The sequence below is a fragment of the Vitis vinifera genome, chromosome 9, assembly GCF_030704535.1.
Source record: "Vitis vinifera cultivar Pinot Noir 40024 chromosome 9, ASM3070453v1".
In the NCBI taxonomy this organism is placed as follows: domain Eukaryota; kingdom Viridiplantae; phylum Streptophyta; class Magnoliopsida; order Vitales; family Vitaceae; genus Vitis; species Vitis vinifera.
In genome coordinates, this window is record NC_081813.1 from 2322048 (window position 1) to 2346129 (window position 24082).

Here is a 24082-nt window from a genome sequence, read left to right on the forward strand (position 1 = left end):
TCTCATATTTATTTCTTTTTAAACTTAATTTTCTTATCATTTTCTTTTGTTAAACTTTTCCTCTCTTTTATTTTTCTCCAACTTCCTAGAAAAATTGAGAGTTAATTTTTTTTAACATATTGGATTATACTTTAACGATGGCCCAAGTCGATAGGCCCATGGACAGCACTTCAGACCCACAACAAGCCCATTAGGGCTTATGGTTTAACAGATGGAAAATAGAGAGAAGAGACGAAGAGGAAGATCACAGCGAGGTGCGTATGGATATTTTTTTTTAAAATAAATTTTTATGTGGATTGTATTTTTGTTTGTTTATTTATTTAATTTTTTTTTTTGAAATTTTGTCTAAAGTCCCAAGGGAGCTGTAGATTTTTGTCACATTTTCATTTCCATCTGTTTGTTTGCAGAGAAAATAGAGGTCTGTTAAGCGAATTTGAAATTTTGAGTTCTGTGTTTGTTCGTTTATTGTCTTCAGAGAATGGACCAGGCTCCTCTCAGTGGGGGCTTTATTTTATTTTCCCTTTTAGGGGTCTGGGATTTTTAGGGTTGAAAATTCAGATTTGTTAACTTGTGTTATTGTTTTTGCTGTTATCTTATCATGTTAGTAGACTGGGATAGAAGGTGAGATGGGTAATGTGGAACAAACATCTTGTGAAATGGAACTCAATGAACCTTCTGTGTGCCTCTCTTTGGCACATTTGATTGTTGTGAAGTGCTGCTTTCTCACAATGATGATTGATGATAGCCCATCCGTGTGTTGAACCTTGAACTTGATTGGTTGTGTCATTGGCATGCCATTGTCGGAGGGTTTGTGCCCTCGTGCCCTCCTCTAGATGGACCCGAGAAGATGATATTGTTATCTGTGGTGTTTATTGGGAGATGAAATTATGTTAATTGCGAGGGAGGGAGAAACTATAAGAAAAGAATACTGAAAAGAAGGAGCACACGAATGTTCCTTTTCATGGTTGTGAGAGCCAATTAAACTTGGGCGAGTGATGTTGAAGCTGAGAATTATTTGGAGTTTTTTTTTTGGTCAGGTTTAGGTAAATCTTCATTGGTTAGATTGCATTTGTTTGTGTTTCATGATGAATAGGATACTTGCTTGTATACAAATAAGAAGTTTTCTTAGTGGTGCAATTGGTTATGAAAGTGGGTATGAGTATACAAATTGGGGTGGGGCTTTTGAGAACTCAATATTGGTTATTTGGTTCTGTGAGGTATTAGGATGTTTTAATCATGGTTTTGTAGTTTTAACTGAAGTGTTATAAGTAGGATTCATGGCTTGGGGAAAATTTGATTTTTGTCATTTATTGAAGTTGCAGAATGGGTTTGTGTAGAATCATAAATTCCAGATTAGTCAGAGGTGTACTGTGTATGGTGTTTCACTGTTAGAGTTTGTTCATGCCATATTATTTGTACTTATTTTCTGTTTGCATGCTGAGAAAATCTGCAAAAATTGAAGAAAGTAGTGTATTGAATTTTGTGTTTTATGCTGAGAGAGAGAGAGAGAGAGAGAGAGAGAGAGAGAGAGAGAGTGAGAGAAGAACCAAGTTTCAACTTGACTACGATTAGTGTTATTAGGCATATGTTAGTTGGGGACTCTGTTCTTTAGGTTCCTTGATTGACAGAAACCTTAAGACTTGATTTCTCTTCTTTGCCCACCTTTTCCCTAGCAACCAAATGGAGCATTGGTTGTTTTTAGTTGATTCAGGGAGTTTAATTTGAATAAGTTATGTGGCATACCTGCGTGATCAAATTGGTTTATATTATTGCCATACTATTGCAGGAGGATTGATGCCCTCCTCTAGATGGGTCATATAGCATGGCCTTTGTCACTGGTGGTGACAATTGGACAGCAGAATTAAAGTTAACTCACCAAATATGTTCTAGATAGGTCCCTTAAAGAATTTTTGTGTCATGCTTGGATCTTCCTCTCAACACTCCATGCACCATACCCTGGGTTGGTTGCTCCTTTTTTGAGTTGTGAAATCATCTTGACAATTTTCTAGAACTAAAATTTGATTTGGTAGAATATTTCATTTTGAGGCCTCTGCTTTGAAGCAGGTTTGTTTCATTTGCAAACTTGCAAGGGTCAGAATGGGAAGAAGGATTTTGAATGATGCTTTGAGGACAATGGTGAATGCAGAGAGGAGAGGGATGGCTAAAGCTCACTTGCAGCCCATTTCCACTGTCATGACATCCTTTCTCAAGATCATGAAAGATCATGGTAAAAATAATCTTAACTTTCTGTTTAAATTCTAAGAAAACTGGAAAAAAAATTGAATCTTAATAGTTGTGCTATGGGAGTTTCTAAAAAATATGACCGAGGAAGAGGAAAGAATGGAAAGTTTTTAATCTTATGTGTACTCTTGGTTGTGGGAAATGAAAATAAACTCTACCATAAATAGAGTTGTATTTGGAATAGTTAATATTAGAATTTTAACTTCATATTTTTTCAAGCACTTCACATTTTTATTGGGATCCTGAGAGTAGTTGGAGTTTGACACACACACATTGGCACATTTTATCTTTATGCCTGTAAGGAGTTGGAAAGAAGAAAAAGTGACTGTATTACTCCTCAAATCATATTTCTTTATGGTTCAATTTATTTCATATGATGGGTAGTAATCAATTTATTTTCTTTGCAGTGTTTGGAAGTCTGTAGACAATTTTTTTTTCTGTAACTGGCTTGTCAAACTGCTTTACAGGATACATTAAAGATTTTCAAGTATATGATCCACACAGAGTGGGAAAGATAACAGTTGAACTGCAAGGCAGGATTAATGATTGTCGAGCTCTTACGTATAGGCAGGATCTCAAAGCCAAGGACATAGAGAAATATACAGCTAATAAGCTTCCAACGCGTCAGGTCTGTGTTGATTCCTTTTACTTTCATTGTATTGAAATTGTTCGTTATTGATCCATGAAGATTATGTTTTACTTTTGTTTGCAAAATAGGACTGCACTAAACCTGATGTTTGAACAACCTTGTCCTTCAAGGGGGACGGTTTCTGGGTTTGAGACCCTTGGTTCTGGGAGCAACCTGTTTGACACATGAATTATAAAAAAAACATCTATGATGTAAACATACTTTTCTTTTGGGTTAATTTCATTGAAACCCCCCTTGAGGTTTGGTGTAAATGCACCCAACGACCATTGCTTTCAAATTTCGTCAATTAGTACTCCTATAAATCTTTTCCGTGTATATAATTTAGTTTTTAGAAACATTTTAGGTCAAAGGATTTTAGATAGGTGTGTTTAATATTTCTTTAAAAAATAAAATTTATATATGAAATGTCTATAAGGTACAAATTGATGAAATTTGATACCAATGGTGACTTAGTGTATTTACACTAAACCTCGGGGGGTCTCAATAAAATTAACCTTTTTTTCTTTAAACAAAAAGCAGAAACAAGAATGAATTATAGAAATGGATAAAGCAATTACATGAGAAGGATGGGGAATCCTCCCTTGATTTACAAAAGCTGATAAATAATGGAAGATTGAACCTTCTCCAGTATACTAATGAGACTTATACATCTACATAGAACCATACGAGAATATGCAATATAAAACTCCTCATCTCCTTCAAATAGAAACCGAAACAAATCTCCTCTCCTCACTGTCCAAACCCTTATGATATGCAAACCAAATGCTAGTCAAGCTGAACAACATTGAGGGGAATGAATTAAACTTCATGGTACAAGAGGCCAAAAACATGCATAGAAATGAATTAAACATAATTAATTAAACTCTGATTAAACATATTTGATGTAAACATACTTGATTTACGGTATTAGGTTGTCTGTCATTTTTACTTTCTATTATTTATCTTTGCATGATGAACTACCAGTCTAACTGTTCAATCCATAAACTAGCTTTCTTTTAACATCGATTTTTCCCATTAAGCTTTCCTGTTTAGATGCCCAAAATTATTATTTAATGTGCAATTCATTAATGAAAATAATAAGTGATTGAGACATGGAAAAAGAGTTTATACTTCAAATGATAAGACTAGCTTCTGTTGTGTGGGTTTTGGTCCACACACACAATGCATGTGTGGTTCCATGCTAGCAATTTCTGAATGATCAATCACATAAAGAACATGCACATGATATGTACTCAGAACCTGGGTTTTCAATCGTTAATATGATGGGAAACAATACAATTATGCAGGAAGGAAGCACTGAGCTGAACAGGACCTAATGTAATTTGGCTCAACATTTGAAAACTGAAAACCCTCCCGTGTATCTCACCAATTCTTTTGGTGCTTTTAATATATTCTCTTGTTTGCCTGTCAAAAAAAACTGAAAAATCTCATGCACCATGACACGGGCTCTTCTCTGGTGCTCATGTCTAGCTGTGTGCTTGTGGTGATGATGAATTATATAGTGCTGCTATTGCTGGTCCAACTCCTGCTAGTGCTTCAGTTTTCTTGTGAAATGAAGAAATCTGCATTTTTTTTCTTTCTGGTTTGGCTGGAGTCTAAATTCCCAAAAATCACTGACACATTCCTAACTTGTTTCCTGTTGCAGTGGGGCTATGTTGTGATTACAACTCCTAATGGCGTTTTGGATCATGAAGAGGCCGCCCAACAAAACGTCGGTGGTCAGGTTCTTGGCTACTTCTATTAAACATCTGTCTGATCACTCTTTAGAACTGCAGTGGGTTTACATCATTATCTTCTTTCACAATTTCCCCTTTGTGAACTACCTTTAGGTATTTTCTGTTTTCTGTCACTCTTGATCCCAAGCCCAGAAACCAGAAAGACTGAACTCCCCTGTGGCTACAAAACCCTCTCCAATTCGATTGGCAGCTTTCTCTTTTGTACTAAAATATTATTTTGATGGAAAAAGTTAGAACTTTTTCCCTCAAACAGTGGAAATTTTGAAAAGATAAGGGTAATAATAGATGTGTTTCTGATGAAGGTTCTATACAGGGCTCAGTGTAACAGGATCACAAAGCTCAGTTGTTTGGCAATGGAGTTTTGGTACTCATTCACAGAAAAGCAGAGTACCATTTTATAAGTCCATGCAATGTCAGTAGGTTACAAATGTGAAAGGTAGTGAAATGCTCATTTCTCACAACCCAGAGTGAAGAAAATGAAAAAAAAAAAAATAATAATAATAATAAAATAATTAAAACTTGAACTATGTTTGATTCCTAGAAAATTTGAGGGAAAATGCAAGGGAAATAAAATACAAAGGAAATAAAAAGTGAAGGAAAATAAAAAATAAATTAAAAATTGATAAATTATTTTTTTTTGTTACTTCAAACTCATTTTATTTATTTTAATTCATTAATATGAAGATTAAATAATTTAAAAATACATCATTTTTTAGTTAGTTTTAATTATATTCGATTTTCTTTTATATTTTTTTTCTTTCCTTAGTATTTTTCGGGAATCAAATATAACCTAAATGACAATTGATGCATATAACATCTCCCTTTTTTTGGGAGCCCTCTTCCTTCCACAAAAGAAAAATATTAAGGTACCAAAGTGGTATCTATCAGATATGAGATTTGAGTCGTTGAAATATGTAAAATGAAATCTAAACCATTAAATAATGGTGTAAATGAATTAGAACAATATATAAGGTTACAAATAACAAGAAGGGGGTATAAATACCGAAAAATAATGGTGTAAATGAATGAGAATAATATATAATGTTACAAATAACGAGAATGGGGTATAAATAATGAGACAAAAAATTATATACGTGACATGATTTGATTAATGATATTTTGTATTAGAAAAAACATTTTTCGAAACCATAGCCGGACCCTCCACAAAATTGGGGTGTACATTTGAAACCGTAAACGTACCATCAAAAAATACAAGAAAGGAAAAAAAATGTATCATCTTCCCATTATTTTCGAAAATGTCATAAAATTACTTCTTCGTGGGATCAAAGCTGATGACGTGACACGACACCGTGGATGCATCCCAGAAAAATCCCGAAGGTCTAAGGCGTGTGGAGTTTTTGGACTAAAATAATGGGCCCAGTGAAGCGAGTCCAAGTCAGACCAGGCCCATAGAAATTTCTTCATAATATGCCCAATATGCCCAGACTACCCCTTACCCCTCTTTTAATTCACGAACAATTGGGCTGCTGGCTTTGAGAGAAAAAAGCTTCTCTTTTTTCCTTCTTTTTTAATTTGATCTTCAATTCCATTCATGATCAAATATAAGCACAGCAGAAATCGAATCACGGAGGAGGACCATCATCGTCCTTCATGAACCCGATCTCACCAGAACGCTCTCTTCCTCTCTCTTCTTGAAAGCCTTACCAATCCGACATGTCCATACACTAGATTTCAACTTCGAGCTCTACTCTCTTTTTCTCCCCGTGCGATTCCCGTAAGGTACTCCTTTGATCTTACTCTGATGTCGGCTTTGGTTTGTTGATCGGGGTCTGTTTGGTTGCTGGGAAACTCGAGGAAAGGGGGAAGAGGAGAGAGGTTTTGGGAAAGCCGTTTCGGCTGAGTTGAATACTTGTGGTGGGGACTGGTTGGTTTGAAGCAATTGGAATTCTGAGATTTTGAGTTTGGGTTTCTTTTCTCTGCAACCAAATAGGAACATTTTTGAAGTATTTTTAAAATTTTTCTTGGTAATCAGGCTTGAGATTTCTTTGATTTTAGCTACAAGTTTCACTTCTGGGGTTTTGGTATTATTATTATTTTTGATTATTTTGTGATGGAATTTTCTGATATGGGTTGAAGGGGTAATGTTTAGCGGGTAATTGGAAGTACTTTTCGTGGCCTTAAGAGCAAAAATTAAAGCAATTTTCATTTTTCCGTTTCCTTTCCCAAAGTCAGTAAAGTATGTTGGAAAAGCAAATGGAAGGGGAAATCATTTGGGAGAGGAACGTTGAGTTAGAGGGTTCTTTGATGGGTTGAGGTAAAATTTCATTGTTTATTGTTCTGTAAACTGTGATTATTTGTGTTTTTATGACGTGTAGGATAGTGGATATTTCGTGTCTGTACAAAAAAGTTACTTGGCAGTTTTATTTGGGGTTTTGAGAGTATTGATACTGGGAATCATTGATAAGTTTACTAATTGTTTTTCAGTTCTAACAGGAGCATTATAAATGGAATTCAAGGCTCAGTGAACAATTTATACTGTCTCCTGTTTCCAAGCTATAAGTTGAATTTTGTGTCAGAATTATGTATTCTAGATTAGTTTGAGGCTATAGTGTGTTGTAAGGGTGGATTTGATTTGTGATCTTTTCTGTTTAATTAATCTCTATTTGGATGCAGAGAGGATGTATGAAACAGAAGAAATTAAAATCTTGAATTTTTTGTTTGTGTTTAGCTGAGTTCCCAATTAATGGAAAAATAAAGATTCAAAATTTTAATTTGTTTTCTTTTCCCATATTTTCTCAAACCAAGGTGGAGGTTTAATGTTTCATGGTCGATTCGATTATTTAATCCGAGTAAGTTGTGGTGCGTTTGTGCCAACAGAGTGGATAATTTTGGGGTGTGGTTAAGATTGTCATGCTGAATGTTGCTACCGGTCGGTGGATTGGGGATGAATTCCACCATGGATGACATGAACTTGATCCAGCAAAGGCATCACTTGGTGGTTAGGGAGCTTGGAGAAGAGATTGATTTGGAAATTGGGCCTGGGGATGATGATCCATCATTTGCAAATACTCCTCTCATTGGTGGCCCTCCACGGGAACCTTCTGCTGAAGAGCATGATGAGAGCAAGCAGGTTGTAATGGTATCTCAACTCTCAAGTGAAGACCAGGATGCGTCGAAGATGCAACCAGTGAAAAGGAAGAAGAAGGTGGTGAAAAGATGGAGAGAGGAATGGGCTGATACATACAAGTGGGCATATGTTGATGTGAAAGAAGGGACAGCGAGGATATTTTGCTCTGTTTGCCGAGAGTATGGTAGGAAGCATAGAAGAAACCCATATGGAAATGAGGGCAGTAGGAATATGCAAATGAGTGCACTAGAAGAACACAATAATAGTTTGCTTCACAAAGAGGCTCTTCGGCTCCAAATGGCATCCAAGGATAAGATCATTGTTGACAAGCCTATATATGTAAAAGGTTAGTTATTCAATTCTGTTATATATTAGTTGGACTTCCTGTAGAAATTTTAATTATCATCTACTTAGTTGGACTTCCCCTAGAAATTTTAATTATCATTTGTCTTTAAAGAATGTAAAATTATTAGCTACTTACTCTATTTAAGTTTTATAGTGCTTGGATGAACCCAAAAAAATCTAGAAAATTAAGAATGGCATATAACCTTGAATTTGTTAGAGTGCATGATGTACATTGTAGATCCAAATCCTACAAGCTTAAACTTATAGAAAAATTGGTAGTTCAATATGGTATCAAAGTCTCGTTTTGTAGGAGGTCATGTGATCGAACCTTCTCACCACATGTTTATTTATCCAATTTATTATGCCCACATGTAAGTGCTCACTGCATGTGTATTTACCCAATTTATTAAGCCCTTGTGTAAGCCCAAAAATGGAGACTACATGTGAGAGGGAAAGTGTTAGAATGCATGATATACATTTTTGGATCAAAATCCTACAAACTTAAGCTTTTAGGAAAATTGGCAGTTCAACAGATTTCTTATGCTTCTTCAAGGTTGAATTTGTTTTTGGAATTGTATGACAGTTATAAATTAATGGCTAATTTGAAACTTGAAATATAGGACCAAACCCTTTTTCTCTTGATGATTGGATAGGGTTTATGGTTCAAACCTCATTGTTGACCCCCACCAACACCCCACCCCACCACCCCCCTACCTTTTTTTTTTTTTTCTTGGATTAGAAACCCAATAGATCTTTTCTATTAATTAAAAAAAAAAAGGACAAGACATCCTTCTACAATGTACAAATTTAGATCAAGACAAGTGAATGGAATCCTTTACATGGACCCATACAGCTGAACACAACGGGAAGTCTATTGCATCCTCTTACTCATCTTGAATTCAATTCTTGTTGTCAGAATTGCTTTGCACATAAAACTCAAAATGTTAGATGGTGTAATTGAGAGAATAAGTTTGATGCACCCTTTGTAATCTTTTTCTTATAAGCAAATAAGAGTTTAAGTTAAATAGGCCCCTAATAATAGGGGCAAAACTCGCATGATAAGTATACATGGACAATCAGAAAACAAAAAAATCACGATACTTTCTTGTCTTGTTGATGATCTTTTATTTTACTGCACTGATTCTAATGAAAATTACAAACTCTTCTTGGAATTAATCGCTCTTTAGTAATGGATTCAACAGTATTCAAAAAGATATGACGGGAGTGAATATCTTATAGTTTTTTTTATCCTTTTTTGTTTTATTTTACCAGAATTCAGATGCAATATAATCTTCAAGGGTTTCCTAATCAATTTTAATGCTTCATGCACGTGTTATACCTACCTTTTAGTTAAATGGTGGGATGAATTGCATGTTTCTTTCTAATTCCTTTTCCCTTTACTGATGTGTTGGTTCTGTCAAAATGAAGCTCTTATGTCAAAAACAGCTGGATCAATTGTTGAAGCTGCATTAAAAAGGGATCCTCATGAGGTCGAGTTCATACAGTCAGTGCAAGAAGCAGTTCATGCTTTAGAAAGAGTGATTGCGAAAAATTCTCAGTGAGTTGCCTGAAGGATGAGCTATATTTTATCAGCATTTTAATATCCAAAGCAAAAAGTGTCTTAAGTGAACTTCATTGTAAATTTTTTGAGGTGGCTGTATTATGTTTCAGTTATGTCAACATCATGGAGCGTTTGTTAGAACCTGAGCGCATGATTCTTTTCCGAGTTCCATGGGTTGATGACAGGGGTGAGACACATGTCAATCGAGGTTTCCGCGTTCAATTTAACCAGACATTGGGTCCTTGTAGGGGTGGTATTCGTTTTCATTCATCAATGAACTTAAGTATTGCCAAGTTTCTCGGTTTTGAACAGGTACCCTTTTCATCCATGGTGTTTCATTATTCTTCCACTTTCCGGCTGTAGTTCAGCTTTCAACTTCATCTTAGATAGTTGTTTGGTTTCACCTTCCCCCTTCAGGTTGATTTGTATATGAGGGTTAGAAATCTTATTTTTGTTGGAAATACCCCTAAACGATTGGTATGAAATCCTTGCCATGAAGTATGCATTATACAGGAGCTCATAGTAAAGTGCTCTCTTAATAGCTTTTTCCCTAACGTTAGTGAAAAACAAAGTAGACCAATTTTAAATGCTGCTAAAACACACAATTAAATATTCAAATCTTATGAAAAAATTCAGCTGATTACTTTTTCACTTTTTCTCAAATCCTTGTAGATTTAGGCTTTATTTGAGATAACATTTGGATTTAGCTAGAAGCTAAGGATGAAGCCAAAACCATAATTTTGAAGGATGAATCTTAATATGATAAAAGTTTCATTGACCATGAAAGAGCTTCTTGCATAAGCTAAAAAGGGATTCTATAGGAAGCAACATTATCCCAACTTCCATAAAATTACTCAGACACATCCATAAGCTCTTATTAAGCTTAAAACAGAACTTTTGGCTTGTCAAAAACTAATCCAGACAGGACCTTAGTCTTTTAGATAGGAAGAGACTTCTATTGTGATATCCTGAGCTCTTCAATCATGCAGACTCTAAAGAATGCCTTGTCACCATACAAACTAGGAGGGGCAGCAGGTGGAAGTGATTTTGATCCGAAAGGAAAAAGTGATAACGAGGTATTAATTCTGACTTATCTATTATTCTAAATTTGGAATTTCTTAGACATTCAGGGTTTTATCATTACTGTTTACCAAACCTGCATTTGCAGATCATGCGCTTTTGCCAGAGTTTTATGAATGAGCTATATCGTTATTTGGGACCAGACCAGGTATACAAAACAAAATATCATTGGTCCAATTGTTTCAGTTTCCTAATGGATTTAAGTTTCAAATCTTTTAGATGTCCAGTTCCGCATTGTGTGGTTTATTGTTGTAGGATCTTCCTTCAGAGGAGATGGGTGTTGGTCCTCGAGAAATGGGTTATCTCTTTGGACAATATAGACGCCTAGCAGGTCATTTTCAGGTACTTTAAGAAACTTGAAACTAGCTGTGCCATTCACTGAACTTTTGTCCATTACTTCTGTTTATTTATATATTTATGCTTAAAATATCCTTACTCAGGAGATATTGAAAGCTTGAAATAGCACATGATATGATGAAGTTCTGTTGCTGCAAATGCTCTTCTTTTATGTAATATTCTTACCTATTATAATATGATATTGTTGCATTTCGATGGTGTCCTTCATCTTCTTCCTCTTGCTGTTGCTGTGGAGCAATGCTTTTATTCACCCCCATTTACAGTGTAATCTTTTTAAATTCTTAGTATAGATGAATCTTTCAACTGTTTCATCCCTCTCTCTCTATATCTATCCATCTATCTACCTATCTTATATATTTGCATTAACTTTACTGCAACAAGAAATTATGGTTGAAGTAAAAAGCAAAAACTAATCTTGACTGACCTGCACCTGAATCTTATGCACTAGTATAGGATAATATACCTTAGTGGCTTTGTTTGTGGTGGATGAAATGGTGTATTTGACATCAAGAATAAAAATTTCTGTTCTACTTGTCCAATTAGAAAAATAATGTGCTGCAGCATATTATTGTTCAAAATAAGGTTTTATATGTGATGGCTGGTGAAATATGGAAATTTATCCCTTTGATTTCACTACTGTGCTGTAATTTATCTGGGCTGGCTGGTGAAATTCGGTTGACATGGTTTCTGTCTGGCTTCTTGACCATGGAATCTGTCATGAACTCATCTTTTATATTTAAAGTTTTTCTTTGAGTTCTAATGTAAGTATATTTTGTGCTTGCTAAGATCTAATGCATTCATAACATTCAACTTACTGCTGATGTGATGGAAATAAAATTGAGTGATCTACCTATGTGGTTTCATATTTATGCGTTACTTATGCAGGGAAGTTTTACAGGGCCAAGGATATTTTGGTCTGGCTCTAGCCTCCGAACTGAAGCTACTGGCTATGGACTGGTAATTAATATTTGGGTTATTTGGATACATAGGCCAAAATAACTATGAAATCGTAAAAATGACTTCCCACTTTGATTTTGTTGGGAAATGACCTAGTTTAGACATTTTTACCCCTCTTTTATTTGCCTCCTGAAACATCAACTTCTCACTTATTTTATTCATTCTATTCCTTTCATTCTATAACACATTTATCTATTTAATTTATTTTTTTTAAACTTCCATAACTATTTTATCTCTCAAACAACTCATTCTCATTTTCATTCCAAATGTTTATCTAAATTAATTACTTGAATTGCATTGGAGTTAAGTTTGGTTTACAAAAAACTTAACTTGGGTTAAGTTCTCAATTATAATGGGAACTTGAACTATACCATGATTAAGTTTCATTTACAACTAATTTGACTAGGGTTAAGTTTTCATTTCAACTACAAATAACTTGATTATAAAGACCTAAACTATATTGTTATTAAGTTTTAATTAAAAAGAACTTAACCTCAGTTAAGTTTTCGTTTAGTCTACAAAAAACTTAACTAAGATTACATTCTTAATTAAAATGTTCATTTGAACTTAAATGTTAGATTGCATGACTCCGCGATCATCTTCACATTTTTGAAGTTTAAATGAAACTACAAACCACCCCCCCCACAAAAAGAAAAAAAAAAAAAAAAAACCTGCAAGAATAACCACAAAAATCCCACCATAGAAATATCTCAACCCAAATCCCATCAGAAAACATATACAAAAAATAATGACAAAAACCCATCTAAAAACAACCGTAAAAAACCCTACCCAAAATCTCACTACCAAAAATCCCAACAAAAAACATTTATGAAAAATCACAATAGAAAACAACAACAAAAAACCCCGACAAAAATCAACCGTAGAAAATCTCAACACGATAACTTCAGAAATCCCAACAAAAAAATTCACTACAGAACCCCTAGCCAAAAATTTAAAGAAAAAAATGAACAATCTTAAAGAAGAAAGAAAGATGAGAAAGTTTTGGCTGATTTTCATTGGTTGATCTTTGTTATGGATTTTCCTAGACAATTCACAATAAGAAGGAAGAGAGCGTGGAGAGAAATGGCTTCAGAAATGAGAGGGAAATGTCATTTTTGAGGAAATAAAAAGGATATAATGTCCAAAGTAGGTCATTTTTTCAAAGAATAATGAGGGGGTTTTTTCTTCCAATTTTATAAGTATTGAAAGTCTTTTAACCAAAATATTTCTTCTTGACTTTGTCTGTGTGTGTGAAAGATTTCTAGTCTTTTTTCATACCAGATTTACTCTTTATGTCATCATTTCTTCATTTGTGTTTTTTGTTGAACAAATTGGAATTTCACAAATCCCATGCCTTTGCAGGTTTTTTTCGCCCAACTTATGCTTGCGGACATGAATAAAGAACTCAAGGGATTAAGGTTCCTTACTTAACTTTGAAAGCTTATTAAACAGAGTTTACAAAGGTTCTTTAAGTCAATGCCACAACAAGAGGAATAATTTACAAATTATAATGTTGATGATGAGAAGTGTTCTCTCATTACTGTTTTGAAAGCATTTAGAAGGTTTAATAAGCCTTCTGTTTCATACATGATTCCTTTCAATTCTCTGTTTCCATGTCTTAAGATTTTGTAATTACATTAATTTCCTCTCTTGTTTGTTTTGGGTGAATGGGAGTGGAGAATGTTGATATGTCCATCCTGGCATTAGTGACTATCTACTTCCCTAGCATTGAAGGACAGTTGCTGGAGTCGACTTCCTACCCCCTCGGTTGTGGACCCCTTTAAGAATCGTGGCTGTTTTTTTTACTCTCGTGATTGTCAGTTGGACTTAATCTTGATATGTTACAAGTTTCAAAAAGTTATAGGGCTTAATTTGACACACTCGATGATTCATGGGGCTATTTGTTATTAGAGTACATTCCATGTCTCTGGTTTGGATCACAGAGAGGGTTGTCTAGGGTGGAGTACGATATGTTTTAAAAAAATGGAGGGAGGGGTACCTGCATAAGTGACTTTCTGCAAGGTTGGCTGCCCAGGAGAGTCTACCTGGAGTAGAGAGTAAGTTGTGCCATAAAGGGAAAAAGGAACCCATCATCATAGTAGAAGCTATGTGGGAAGATCATTTATTTATTGTTTGATATGATTGAGTTACCATTTGCAAGTGTTCAGGTTGAGATATAGAGTCGAGGGAGATTAGATGGAGAAATCCATTCAGTCTTTGCGTCTATTCAAGTTAATTGACTAATGTCCAAATTTTGTTTCTGCCTTTTTGTGGTGTGGATATGGTTATGTGGTTGTGGAGGTAGGATTCAATGGAGTTGATAATGGGGTGGTGAGTTTCAATGGTTGTGGAAGTTGGTTTTGGGGTTTGATGAAATTGGTGATTGTTGTCGAAAATCTTGATTGATGGATGATGGTGTATAAAATGGGAGTGAGATGTTAGCAAAATGGAGGTTATGTGATTTGGGTGGTTTTCATAAGGGAGTGGGGGAATTCCTGGCCTAGATGGTGGCTTAATGATCATTTGATTTGTATAAAAGGTGGGTGGGTGGTGGATATTTGGGACCCCTTGGCTGAGGGAGGTTGGGGGGGATGAAACCCTTGTTTTTCAAGGGCCTTTAATGATTGGGAGGTGGAGGAGGTGGAAAAATTCTTGGAACGGCTACATGGGAAGAGAGTGCGTGGAGATGTGGAAGACATGGTGTTTTGGACTGAAACAAAGAGTGGAAAGTTCTCGGTCAAATCCCTCTACTATGCTCTAGATCTGGGCAACCCTTCTCTTTTTCCTTCAAGTTGCATTTGGAATGTGTGGGTGCAGCCCAAGATTAGCTTTTTTGCTTGGGAGGCTACGTGGGGCAAAGCTTTAACCTTGGATTTAATTCCAAAAAGAGGGTGGGCCTTGGAAAATAGATGCTTTTTGTGTCATGAGAAGGAAGAGGCTATAAACCATCTTCTTCTTCATTGTGCAAAAACAAGGGTCTTATGGGATTTGCTCTTTACTTTGTTTGGGGTGTCATGGGTGCTGCCTTCCTCAGTTAGAGAGACTCTCCTTAACGCATGGTTCATTTGTGGGCAAAAAGCGCAAGGTGTGGAGAGCAACTCTTTTTTACATATTTTGGATGGTTTGGAAGGGGAGAAATAGATTGACCTTCAATGATGATGTGCTGTCGATCTAGAGACTCAAATACTTTTTTTTTTCCCTTCAGTCAGAGGCCAAGTTGTTTATAATTGATCGCCCTCTAACTCTAGTCAATTTGATTGCTTGGTTGGGCTCTAGCTAAGGTTGTTTTTTGACCTAGCTGGGTGCTTGTTTATTTGTACTTTTTTGGCCGGTTTGGCGGTGGGTGTATAGGTATTGTATACCTTGAGTCATTCTTTTGGCACCTCTTTTTAATAGATCTTTTCTTACCTATCAAAAAAAAATATATAAAAGGTGGGGGTGATAGGTGTACTGAGGTTGGCATAACACATCAACATAATGGGAAGGATACGGTCCCCCTATTTGATGGGCCCTATTTAGTATGCTGATTGCATGTACATGATCCAAGCCTATGCACTTTCTTAGGTTGTTTCCCATAATATTTCTTCATGCTGACATGGCATGACTCTTTTAGGAGCCTAAGGAACTGAATGGGCTGAAAATTCTACAGGATTTGTTAAATAGAGAAGAAAACATGGTGTCAGAGCGATGAGATTTTATTGTTGAAGGACATAGGAGTCAAATAGATCTAAAAATGATTAGATTTCATAGACCTCATTGATGGAAAGTTGAGAGAGGGTTAAGAGTTTGTTAGGGAATGATTTTGAGAGGGTAAAAGTGCTTTCTAATGCTTAGAAGTGTTTCTTACATAAATTAAGTGTTTTACAAATTTTTGAAATTCTTTTTAAAAATCTAGAGAATCAGAGTTTCTAATGAAAACACTAAAGATTAAAAGCGCTTTAATCAGAAGAAAACTAGAGAAAGAGGTTTTTCATTTTTTCTTTCTTTATTTCCTTTTATTTTTCATGCTCCTGCATTTTCCCTTCCTGGGCCTTTCGGTACACTACACCTGTGTGATGGGTCACACCCTCTTGATGCCTTTTAATGAATTATTTTTGCCTGGAATAAAAAAAAGAAAAAAAAGGAAACAGAATCCTCAGTGGAGGCTAGTCTAACTCTTTTAGAAATGTGGGAATTTATGTGGAATATTTTGGAATCCTAAGGGGATGCAGGTGTTATTAAACTTATTAGCTGGTTAATTTACTCACAAAAAGAGCTTTTTATTGATTGTATAAATTTATGTAATACTGAAGGTTCTGCAAATAGTTGGTTTAAATTATTTGTTTCTTAACTTCTTCAGATGCGTGGTAAGTGGTTCTGGAAAGATTGCATTGCATGTTACAGAGAAGCTTCTTGCATATGGTGCTCTTCCTATCACGGTATCAGGTAAATTTTCTAATGCCTACATGAACTATTCTTAGAACTAATAAATTCACTTAGACTGCTTGGTAATAGAAGTTCTAGTTGCATTTATCTAAGAAGCCTAGTGATTATATTGTAGTTCATAAATTTTCCAATACAAACCTATTTGGAACTGGTGATGAAGTGGCTGGTATATGGTCAGTTTAGGATGTGGAAAATTTGAAAACTATCTTTTATAAATAAAAATAAAAATAAAAAAAGGATTTACATGCATGGTCCAGTTTAAGTTGCAAGGATGTGAAATTTGTGTTTTGCTGTCTATTTTGGTTTATGTAACTTGAGTTGTGAGCTAGTTTTGATTCAACCTTGCAAGGTTTTGTGTCATCTCTCGTAATGTCTTGTTGACAAGTTAAAAGACATGGAAACATGGTCTGTTGCTTTTCCTTCTAAAATTTTATCTTATTTTCTTTTATCTGTTTTTGGGTTTCATCATTAGTTGATTTGTAGGGATTTTAGGATTTACACAATGTGGTTAATCACTACTATGACTAGGTACCATTGTATATGCAGTTCGTATAAATCACATGCCTTTGCCAACAAATATTGTACAGATTCAAAGGGTTATTTGGTGGATGAGGATGGATTTGATTACATGAAAATATCATTTTTGAGAGAGATCAAAAGTCAACAAAGAAGTTTGAGGTTAGTGTTCCCTATCAGTTATATTTTCTACTTCTTCACAACATTTCTTTTATCAGAACTACTTCACAGCATTTGATAACTTCAACTTTTTCTTCTTCATATATGTGGCATCTGCAGAGACTATTCAAAAACTTATGCTCGATCTAAGTACTATGATGAAGCAAAACCTTGGAGTGAAAGGTGTGATGTTGCATTTCCTTGTGCTTCTCAGAATGAAATCGACCAATCTGATGCCATAAATTTGGTAAATTCAGGTTGCCGGATACTAATAGAAGGTAGTAAAGTTCAGTGTTTATCTTCTTGTTCTTCCGTCTGATCATTGCTGTTGTCATTATTATCATTATCATCAGCAATATTATTATTATCATTATCAACATTATTATTGTTGGTGCTAGAACTTATATCACCATTTTTCTCTTAGGTTCAAACATGCCCTGTACCCCTGAAGCAGTTGATGTTTTGAGAAAAGCGAATGTTCTCATTGCTCCAGCAATGGCTGCTGGTGCTGGAGGGGTATGCACACTGTTCATTTTCTCCCACCCCTTCATTATATATTCCTTTCAGTTTCTATAAAAGAATGGCATGATGGAATGTAATCTGCAATCTGCATAACATCTTTCAATCATCGTTTGCTGTGATTTTGTTTTAATTGAAGTTGAAAACAAGTGAAGGACATTATCACATAAATAATGGAGGATTGGGAATCAGAAAGTTGGATGTTCTTAATAAAGCCTTGTTAGGCAAATGGCTGTGGAGATATGCCTTTGAGTGTACCAACCTGTGGAAGAAGATAAATCCAATGCGAATATGTAGAGGTGGGGGGAGGGGGGGATTGGGTTGGGGTTGGGTCTGCACTCTAGAGGTGAGAGCAGCTTTTGGTACAGGTTTATGGAAAGCAATTATTAAAGGATGAGAGGAATGCAGCTTTAGGTGTTCTATTCTGGTTAGGAATGGCCTCAGAATTGAATTTTGGTTGGATAGATGGGTAGGTGAGTGTTCTCTGAAAGAGGCATTCCCTTAACTGTTTAAGCTTGCCTCTAATAGGGATGCTGCAGTAGCCAACTTATGGGTGGCAAGGGAGGAAGAAGGCTCTTGGGCCCTTATGTTTATATGACAGTTTCAAAACTGGGAGTTGGGAGTTTTGATGCAATATGGAGCTCATCCACAAGGTGATTGCTAGAATCAGGGGAGTGTAGTGTAGCTTACTTTGGAGGAAGGCATAGAAAGGACTTTCCAGTTGAAATCTTGCTATAACTCTTTACCTGATGAGAATCAAGCGTTGTTCCTTGCCAAAGAAATTTGGGGTGCTTGTGCCCTTTGGAGAATTTATTTATTTATTTATTGCTTGGGAGGCTGTGTGAGGAAGATCCAAATCATTGATGTTCTTATGAGGAGAGGATGGTCGATAATCAATAGATGCAGTCTTGGTAAAGTTAGTGAGAAGTCAACAAACTACATTCTTATCCATTGGGACAGAACCCAAAGGATGTAGGACATATTGTTAGCAATTTTCAGGCTTCAGTGGGTTTTTTTTTCCAGATTCTGTGAAAGTGCTCTTTCTGAATTGAAGGTGGATGGCATGGACAAAAGGTAGAGGAGGGTGTGAGTATGGCTCCTTCTTGTTTGTTTTGGTTTGTGTGGTGGGAAAGAAACAGAAGGATCTTTGATTGGGAAGAGCTCAACGACCATAAGCTGAAAGAAGCCTTTATCAGGTCTCTTATGGAATGGTCTAGAACCCTACTGGGGAGGGATTGTGCTTCTCTGTTGGATTTTATTGATAATTTGAACTGTGGATGGTGGTCTTTAGTTGTTTTTGTCTTTGCTGCCACTTTGTTTTGTCTAGGTGGCTCCTCCTGTATACCCCCTGTGTTTGGGTGCACCCCCTTTTTTTTTATTGGTGCTTTTTAATATATCATTTCTTTGCCCATCCAAAAGAAGAAAAAAAAAAATTCCATAAATAAAGGCTGTCTGGAAAAATTTTGAATTCTTACAATCAAGGAAGTTCTGGACAACCAGGTCTGAGTGTAGAGAAGAATCTAGATAGGTGGGAAAAAGGTGATTGAGAGTAGGGAATAAGAACTGTTTTACTCATGAAAGAAGTAAAAGAGGAAAAACTCGAAAATATGATTGAGATAGAGGTAACTGTAGATAAACCTTCAAAGGAGGAAGTTGTGAATGTTTGGAGAATAGATACAGGATAATATTGGTGAAATTGGCATTAGGATAAAGAGACAACTAATGCATTTAATGAATATGCACCCCAAGTAGGACTCCAAAAATTCATGGAATGATAGTTTTTTGAAAGATGTGGAATTGCACAGGAAGGGGGTAAGGTATGCAATCTTAGCATTTGCAGTGAATTGATCTTCTGTTGGAAATGTGCTCCTTAAACACAGGCCCAGACATTTGGTAACTTCCAGATGTAGTTCTAGTAGTGGTCAAGTAACCTTTTTCTTACTAGAAGTGTAAAACAAGCAGCATATAATCAAAGAAAGTTGGCCTTTGTTGCACATAATTCCATCTTAGATCACTTTTGCTCTTTGCCATACCCTTTAACTTCTCTTGAACACATTATTGTCTTGTATTTGCCACAAATCCATCTTAACGGCCTTATTTTGACTTTTTGTTGTTTCTATTTAAGAAATAGTAGATCTTTAGCAAGCTATTAGTTTGACTAGGTGGAGTGAAGAAGATTTTCTTTTCTGTTTCTGTTTTCGTGTTTCTGAGGCCCTCAATAGTCACAAGTTCAGGAGCTACGTATTTGACATATTTTCCTTTTTTCTTTATATATAATATCTTTTTAGGAACAAAAAATTAAGTTTATTAATATCTAGACTTTTGAAATGAGATCTAAACCTATGGAATTGATAGTGATGCTGGTAGTGAACTGAGCGAAATAAGGTGCTGCATGAGAATTTGATTACATTTTTGGATAATTTATTGCCCACATATTTTTATTTATTTATTTTTGCATTGTTTGCCTATGTATATATTTTCCTTCTTGCATTGTTTATATTATAATGGGACATTTTGAAGAATCTGTAGTTTGTGATTTGAGATCCAATTTCAACTGAATTTACCTTTTACCTTTTCTGATTTTCACTACCAGAGTTAATGATCATTGATTCACTCTTTTGTGATTGTTGTAATACTTGTCAAATGAGTTTCAAAAAGGTGGAGGGATACGTAAAATTTTTTATATTTGTTGTTTTTATTATTCTATATTGATGTGTCTCTTGGTTAGCTTTTCACCTATTATCATATGCTAAATCTGTTACCTATTTGTTTGCAGGTTGCTGCTGGAGAACTTGAACTAAACCATGAGTGTAATTTGATGCACTGGTCCCCTGAGGACTTTGAATCTAAATTACAGGTGAAGCCCTATATATATATATATGTATTATATTCATCCTTATTGGGCATGAGTTATTTTACTGTGAATAGCTTCTGGAGTTTCTTATAACTGCAAGGTGGCAATTTCCTTTTGTAGTAGGTTGGATTTGAGAAAAAAGACCTACTAAGTTCATTTGTACTATTCACTTCATAGAATACAAAGTGAATAAATTCCAACACTGAAATGCATCTAAAACTAATGAACTATAACTTAGGAAATATCTTATATATTCCTACAATTTACTCACATGCACCTGTTTTTACTTCATCATGATGACATTATTATTTATCCACTTTCACTTATTCCATTTCTTGCAGGAAGCTATGAAGCAGACGTACCAGAGAGCTCTCAAAGCAGCAGCTGATTTTGGTTATCAAAAAGAGAGTCCTGAGTAAGTGCTAAAAGCATTAAAGCAACAATGGTCCATATGCTTATCTGCTCATAATTGTTACATTCATGTAATTCCTGTTTGCTTTCAGGGATATCCCACAAGTATGGGAGCCATTCTAAAGGGACTGTTAATGGTTTTATAGAAACAGGGGATATGTTGTTGAAAATGTTATCATGTTTAATTTAGTCGCATTTCTGACCTAAGTTATCTGCTTAAACTTCTCTATGGATAGACATAAAAATGCTTCACTTATGGATGTTTATGCCGATGGGGAAAGGATTATGTGATTGGTCATGGGGGGCCTTTCCATTTAGATGTTCTTGCAATGATTGTTGAGGAGATGGGAAGGGACAAAGCTCCAGGGGGTTTAGTTTGAAGGGTGCAGTTATATATGTATACATATATATATATATATATATATATATATATAGTGGAGAGTTTTAAGATTTGGGTGGACTTTTGGGAAAAACACATCTGGTCTGAAAGGTTCAAGAAAACATTCCAGTGTGCAGGGTCTTTTTAAGCTTTCTGTAGTTTTGCTGAAATAGGCTGTAGCTTACAAATGATATCTCCTGACCTTTCACCTTGAAAGTGTCCTTCCTTGTCAACACTTTAGAACAGTTAAATATGAATTCTAGTACCATTTATTTCTCCCCTGGTGCAGATTTTGCAACTATGGTTGCATTTTCTATTTTCTGAATCATAACCAGTTCCATAAGGCAAGATCCGATAATTTGTCATTTATTCTGGTAAGCAGTAAAAGATGGCTTGCTGGGATAGCATACATGAAGTACATTGCTTGTTTTTTTTCTCCTCAAGAAATTTAGAAACTTTGTTTCATGTTTCCAGTATTTTACTTTTTGATGCAATATAATATATTAAGGTAGGTAAGAATAAGTACAATATATTATTCTCTGTTAGCATTTGCGTCTGAAGATCTAATTTTCCCGTAATCTCCCTTCACTTGTGCAACAGGGCTTTGGTGCATGGAGCAGCCATCTCTGCTTTTCTGACTATCGCTCAAGGAATGACCGATCAGGGATGTGTATAGGATATGGATATTGAGGAGGAGGTCATTTGCATGCTCCTCATGACTTTCCAGATTAAACACCTGGAGCCATTCACCCATCGGCAGCTGCTAATCCTGGTGTACTGTCATGTGGGTATTAAAGATGCCATAAGCAGATACGACCAAGTATTGGAATATGACCGGAGATAACTTCATGTAACATATGTAATGTTATAGCTAAGGCTTGAAATAGGATAATCCATGAGGATTGATTGGAAAGATATAACTATGAAGATGTTAATGTAGTGGAATAGGAAGGCCCCTGTGCCTTTAGGATGTATGAAATATTAGCAACCCATTTGAGATGTCCAGATGCTTATTACAACCTTGTGAAAAAGCTGGATCATGGGTTTGGAAATAAAATTTTATTCTTTTGTGAATCAGTTTCTCTATGAAGAAAATGGAAGTTCTTATTTGCTGGTTAAAGCATTTTGGATTCTGGTTCACTCCTGATATGCTTTAGAGTGGGTTTCAAGTGTTAGAAAGACTAGAAACACTTTCTAGAATCATTGTCACTGCAAATTATACAGCATATCTTAGACCACCTACTTCTCCCATGAGATTTCAGACCAAAACCCCCATGAACTCTCAACTTAGAATCACATACTGAGAACAACCTATTTTTGACTCTAATGCAGCTCAGACGATCTGCAATGCAAAAGGGCTACCAGGAACACAAACCTAAAAGGCTTTGTATGGGAAAAATAGTCCTAGAGACATCCCAAGTCTTATGGGCACACAAGCACATAAAGGGACTTGCAAGTATAGGATATATTGGATTACGTTTTGACCTTGCTATCTGAAAAACAATTAGTGTCCAATGAGGATAAGTCAAATCTTTTAATTTCATTAGTTCCCGTACCTTACAGGTCTATTCTAAGAGTCATTATTTGAGTAACCCATCTACAAGATTATTACATCCATGTATTTTTATATGTATCACTGAACTCCTACACTATGCTCATTGTACTTTGAATCAATAGTTTATGCTCATTGTGACAACCATATTTAGGTTAGAGAAAGATATACTTTTTTAGTTGACCTACAACTTGAAATAGAAATCTTGGAATGTTTTTTTAAAAAGAGCTTACCAAAAATACATTAACCAAAAGGTGTGCTTCTCTTCATTAACCTATTTCATATATTTTCGCTTTGCTCTAAACCTATCCATAATGGAAATGGAGTTAACAATCCCAACTTCATATATCTCTTTTAAGTTTACTACCTCTAACAATTTTTATAGAAGAATTGAAAAAAAAAAAAAAAAACCTCATAATTGTTACAATTATTGTGAGCCACTAGTGACATTTTTTCTTCTATCATATTTTTTATGATGAAAATATACATTTTCCTTATTATAATCGTCTTTATGCAAGAATGTCTCTTTTTCTAAATAATGATTATTTTATATGATTATCAGATAATATTCCTTTTGACTTCATTAAATCAGTAGGTATTTCTATGAAAAAGAAAGAAATTGAAATTCCACAAATTAAAATTTTCCTTATTTTGAAAATTTGTATCATACCTAATTTGAGTTTTGATTTTAATTTGAAAAGCAAAGACTTGACTAATCACAATAAAAGAGATATTTATTTTGTACCATCATTATTACTTATTAGTTATATTACAGACGAAAGACCATTTCAAAACTATCATTTGTACAAGTGAAAGAAATGAGAAACTTACTTAAATGCAGATTGTTGCTCGTATTCATCATTTCAGTTACAATTATGAGTTGTTTATAAGAAAATCATTGTTTGTGCTCTCCTTTTTGACCGACATCCACAACCCTAAGTTGTTTATTTCATCTACAACTTTAAGTTGTTTGAAACTTGACTCGATCCCAACCCAAATTGAGATCGGGTTGAAAAAAGTTAACTCAAACTCAATTCGAATATTGCAAATGATCGCTTAAAGCCCACCCAAATATTGGGTTAGGTAAGGCCAACCCACTTAAGTTGCACCCTTATACAATCATTGTTTTGCTTTATTTTCTTTTACTCTTTAGTTACCCATTCGCTCTTTTTAATAGCAAAGCTTCTAATGTTAGATAACATCAGTATCCCTTTTAGCAAAACCCTTCTAAAGCTACACGTGGATATTGTTGC

At 35.2% G+C, this 24082-nt stretch overlaps 2 protein-coding genes across 12 annotated transcripts; both read left to right on the top strand.

Moving 5' to 3' along the window:
- Positions 1 to 152: 152 nt before the first annotated feature.
- Positions 153 to 4927, top strand: LOC100249819 (small ribosomal subunit protein uS8my). 3 transcript variants are annotated; one of them, XM_059739455.1, is made up of 5 exons: positions 205 to 254; positions 1787 to 1960; positions 2065 to 2227; positions 2709 to 2869; positions 4536 to 4927. In XM_059739455.1, exons 3-5 carry the CDS (start codon positions 2098 to 2100, stop codon positions 4632 to 4634), a joined length of 390 nt encoding a protein of 129 aa, XP_059595438.1. In that variant the 5' UTR covers positions 205 to 254; positions 1787 to 1960; positions 2065 to 2097; the 3' UTR covers positions 4635 to 4927. The 3 variants fall into 3 exon arrangements, with proteins under 3 accessions (XP_010654556.1, XP_059595438.1, XP_019077501.1); XM_010656254.3 differs by lacking the exon at positions 1787 to 1960 and having other exon boundaries at positions 153 to 254; XM_019221956.2 differs by lacking the exons at positions 205 to 254; positions 1787 to 1960 and adding an exon at positions 313 to 418.
- Positions 4928 to 6074: 1147 nt separating this feature from the next.
- Positions 6075 to 22351, top strand: LOC100244689 (uncharacterized). 9 transcript variants are annotated; one of them, XM_010656257.3, is made up of 17 exons: positions 6085 to 6366; positions 6816 to 6901; positions 7393 to 8060; positions 9488 to 9617; positions 9731 to 9932; positions 10610 to 10696; positions 10789 to 10848; positions 10956 to 11042; positions 11943 to 12014; positions 13377 to 13432; positions 16354 to 16439; positions 17027 to 17117; positions 17235 to 17392; positions 17539 to 17630; positions 20410 to 20490; positions 20829 to 20902; positions 21878 to 22351. In XM_010656257.3, the coding sequence occupies exons 3-17, from the start codon at positions 7505 to 7507 to the stop codon at positions 21951 to 21953; spliced, it is 1908 nt and encodes a 635-aa protein (XP_010654559.1). In that variant the 5' UTR covers positions 6085 to 6366; positions 6816 to 6901; positions 7393 to 7504; the 3' UTR covers positions 21954 to 22351. The 9 variants fall into 9 exon arrangements, with proteins under 9 accessions (XP_002281123.1, XP_019077802.1, XP_010654559.1 ...); XM_002281087.5 differs by lacking the exon at positions 6816 to 6901 and having other exon boundaries at positions 6075 to 6366; XM_059739458.1 differs by having other exon boundaries at positions 6085 to 6901; positions 7081 to 8060.
- Positions 22352 to 24082: the final 1731 nt, after the last annotated feature.

Excerpts from the sequence above, each read along its gene's own strand:
- LOC100249819 (XM_010656254.3), top strand. The coding sequence starts at position 2,098 with ATGGGAAGAAGGATTTTGAATGATGCTTTGAGGACAATGGTGAATGCA. Across the intron at positions 2,228-2,708 it reads CAAGATCATGAAAGATCATG|GATACATTAAAGATTTTCAA; the intron begins GTAAAAATAATC and ends ACTGCTTTACAG. Across the intron at positions 2,870-4,535 it reads ATAAGCTTCCAACGCGTCAG|TGGGGCTATGTTGTGATTAC; the intron begins GTCTGTGTTGAT and ends TTCCTGTTGCAG.
- LOC100244689 (XM_002281087.5), top strand. The coding sequence starts at position 7,505 with ATGTTGCTACCGGTCGGTGGATTGGGGATGAATTCCACCATGGATGAC. Across the intron at positions 17,118-17,234 it reads AGTCAACAAAGAAGTTTGAG|AGACTATTCAAAAACTTATG; the intron begins GTTAGTGTTCCC and ends TGGCATCTGCAG. Across the intron at positions 20,903-21,877 it reads TATCAAAAAGAGAGTCCTGA|GGCTTTGGTGCATGGAGCAG; the intron begins GTAAGTGCTAAA and ends CTTGTGCAACAG.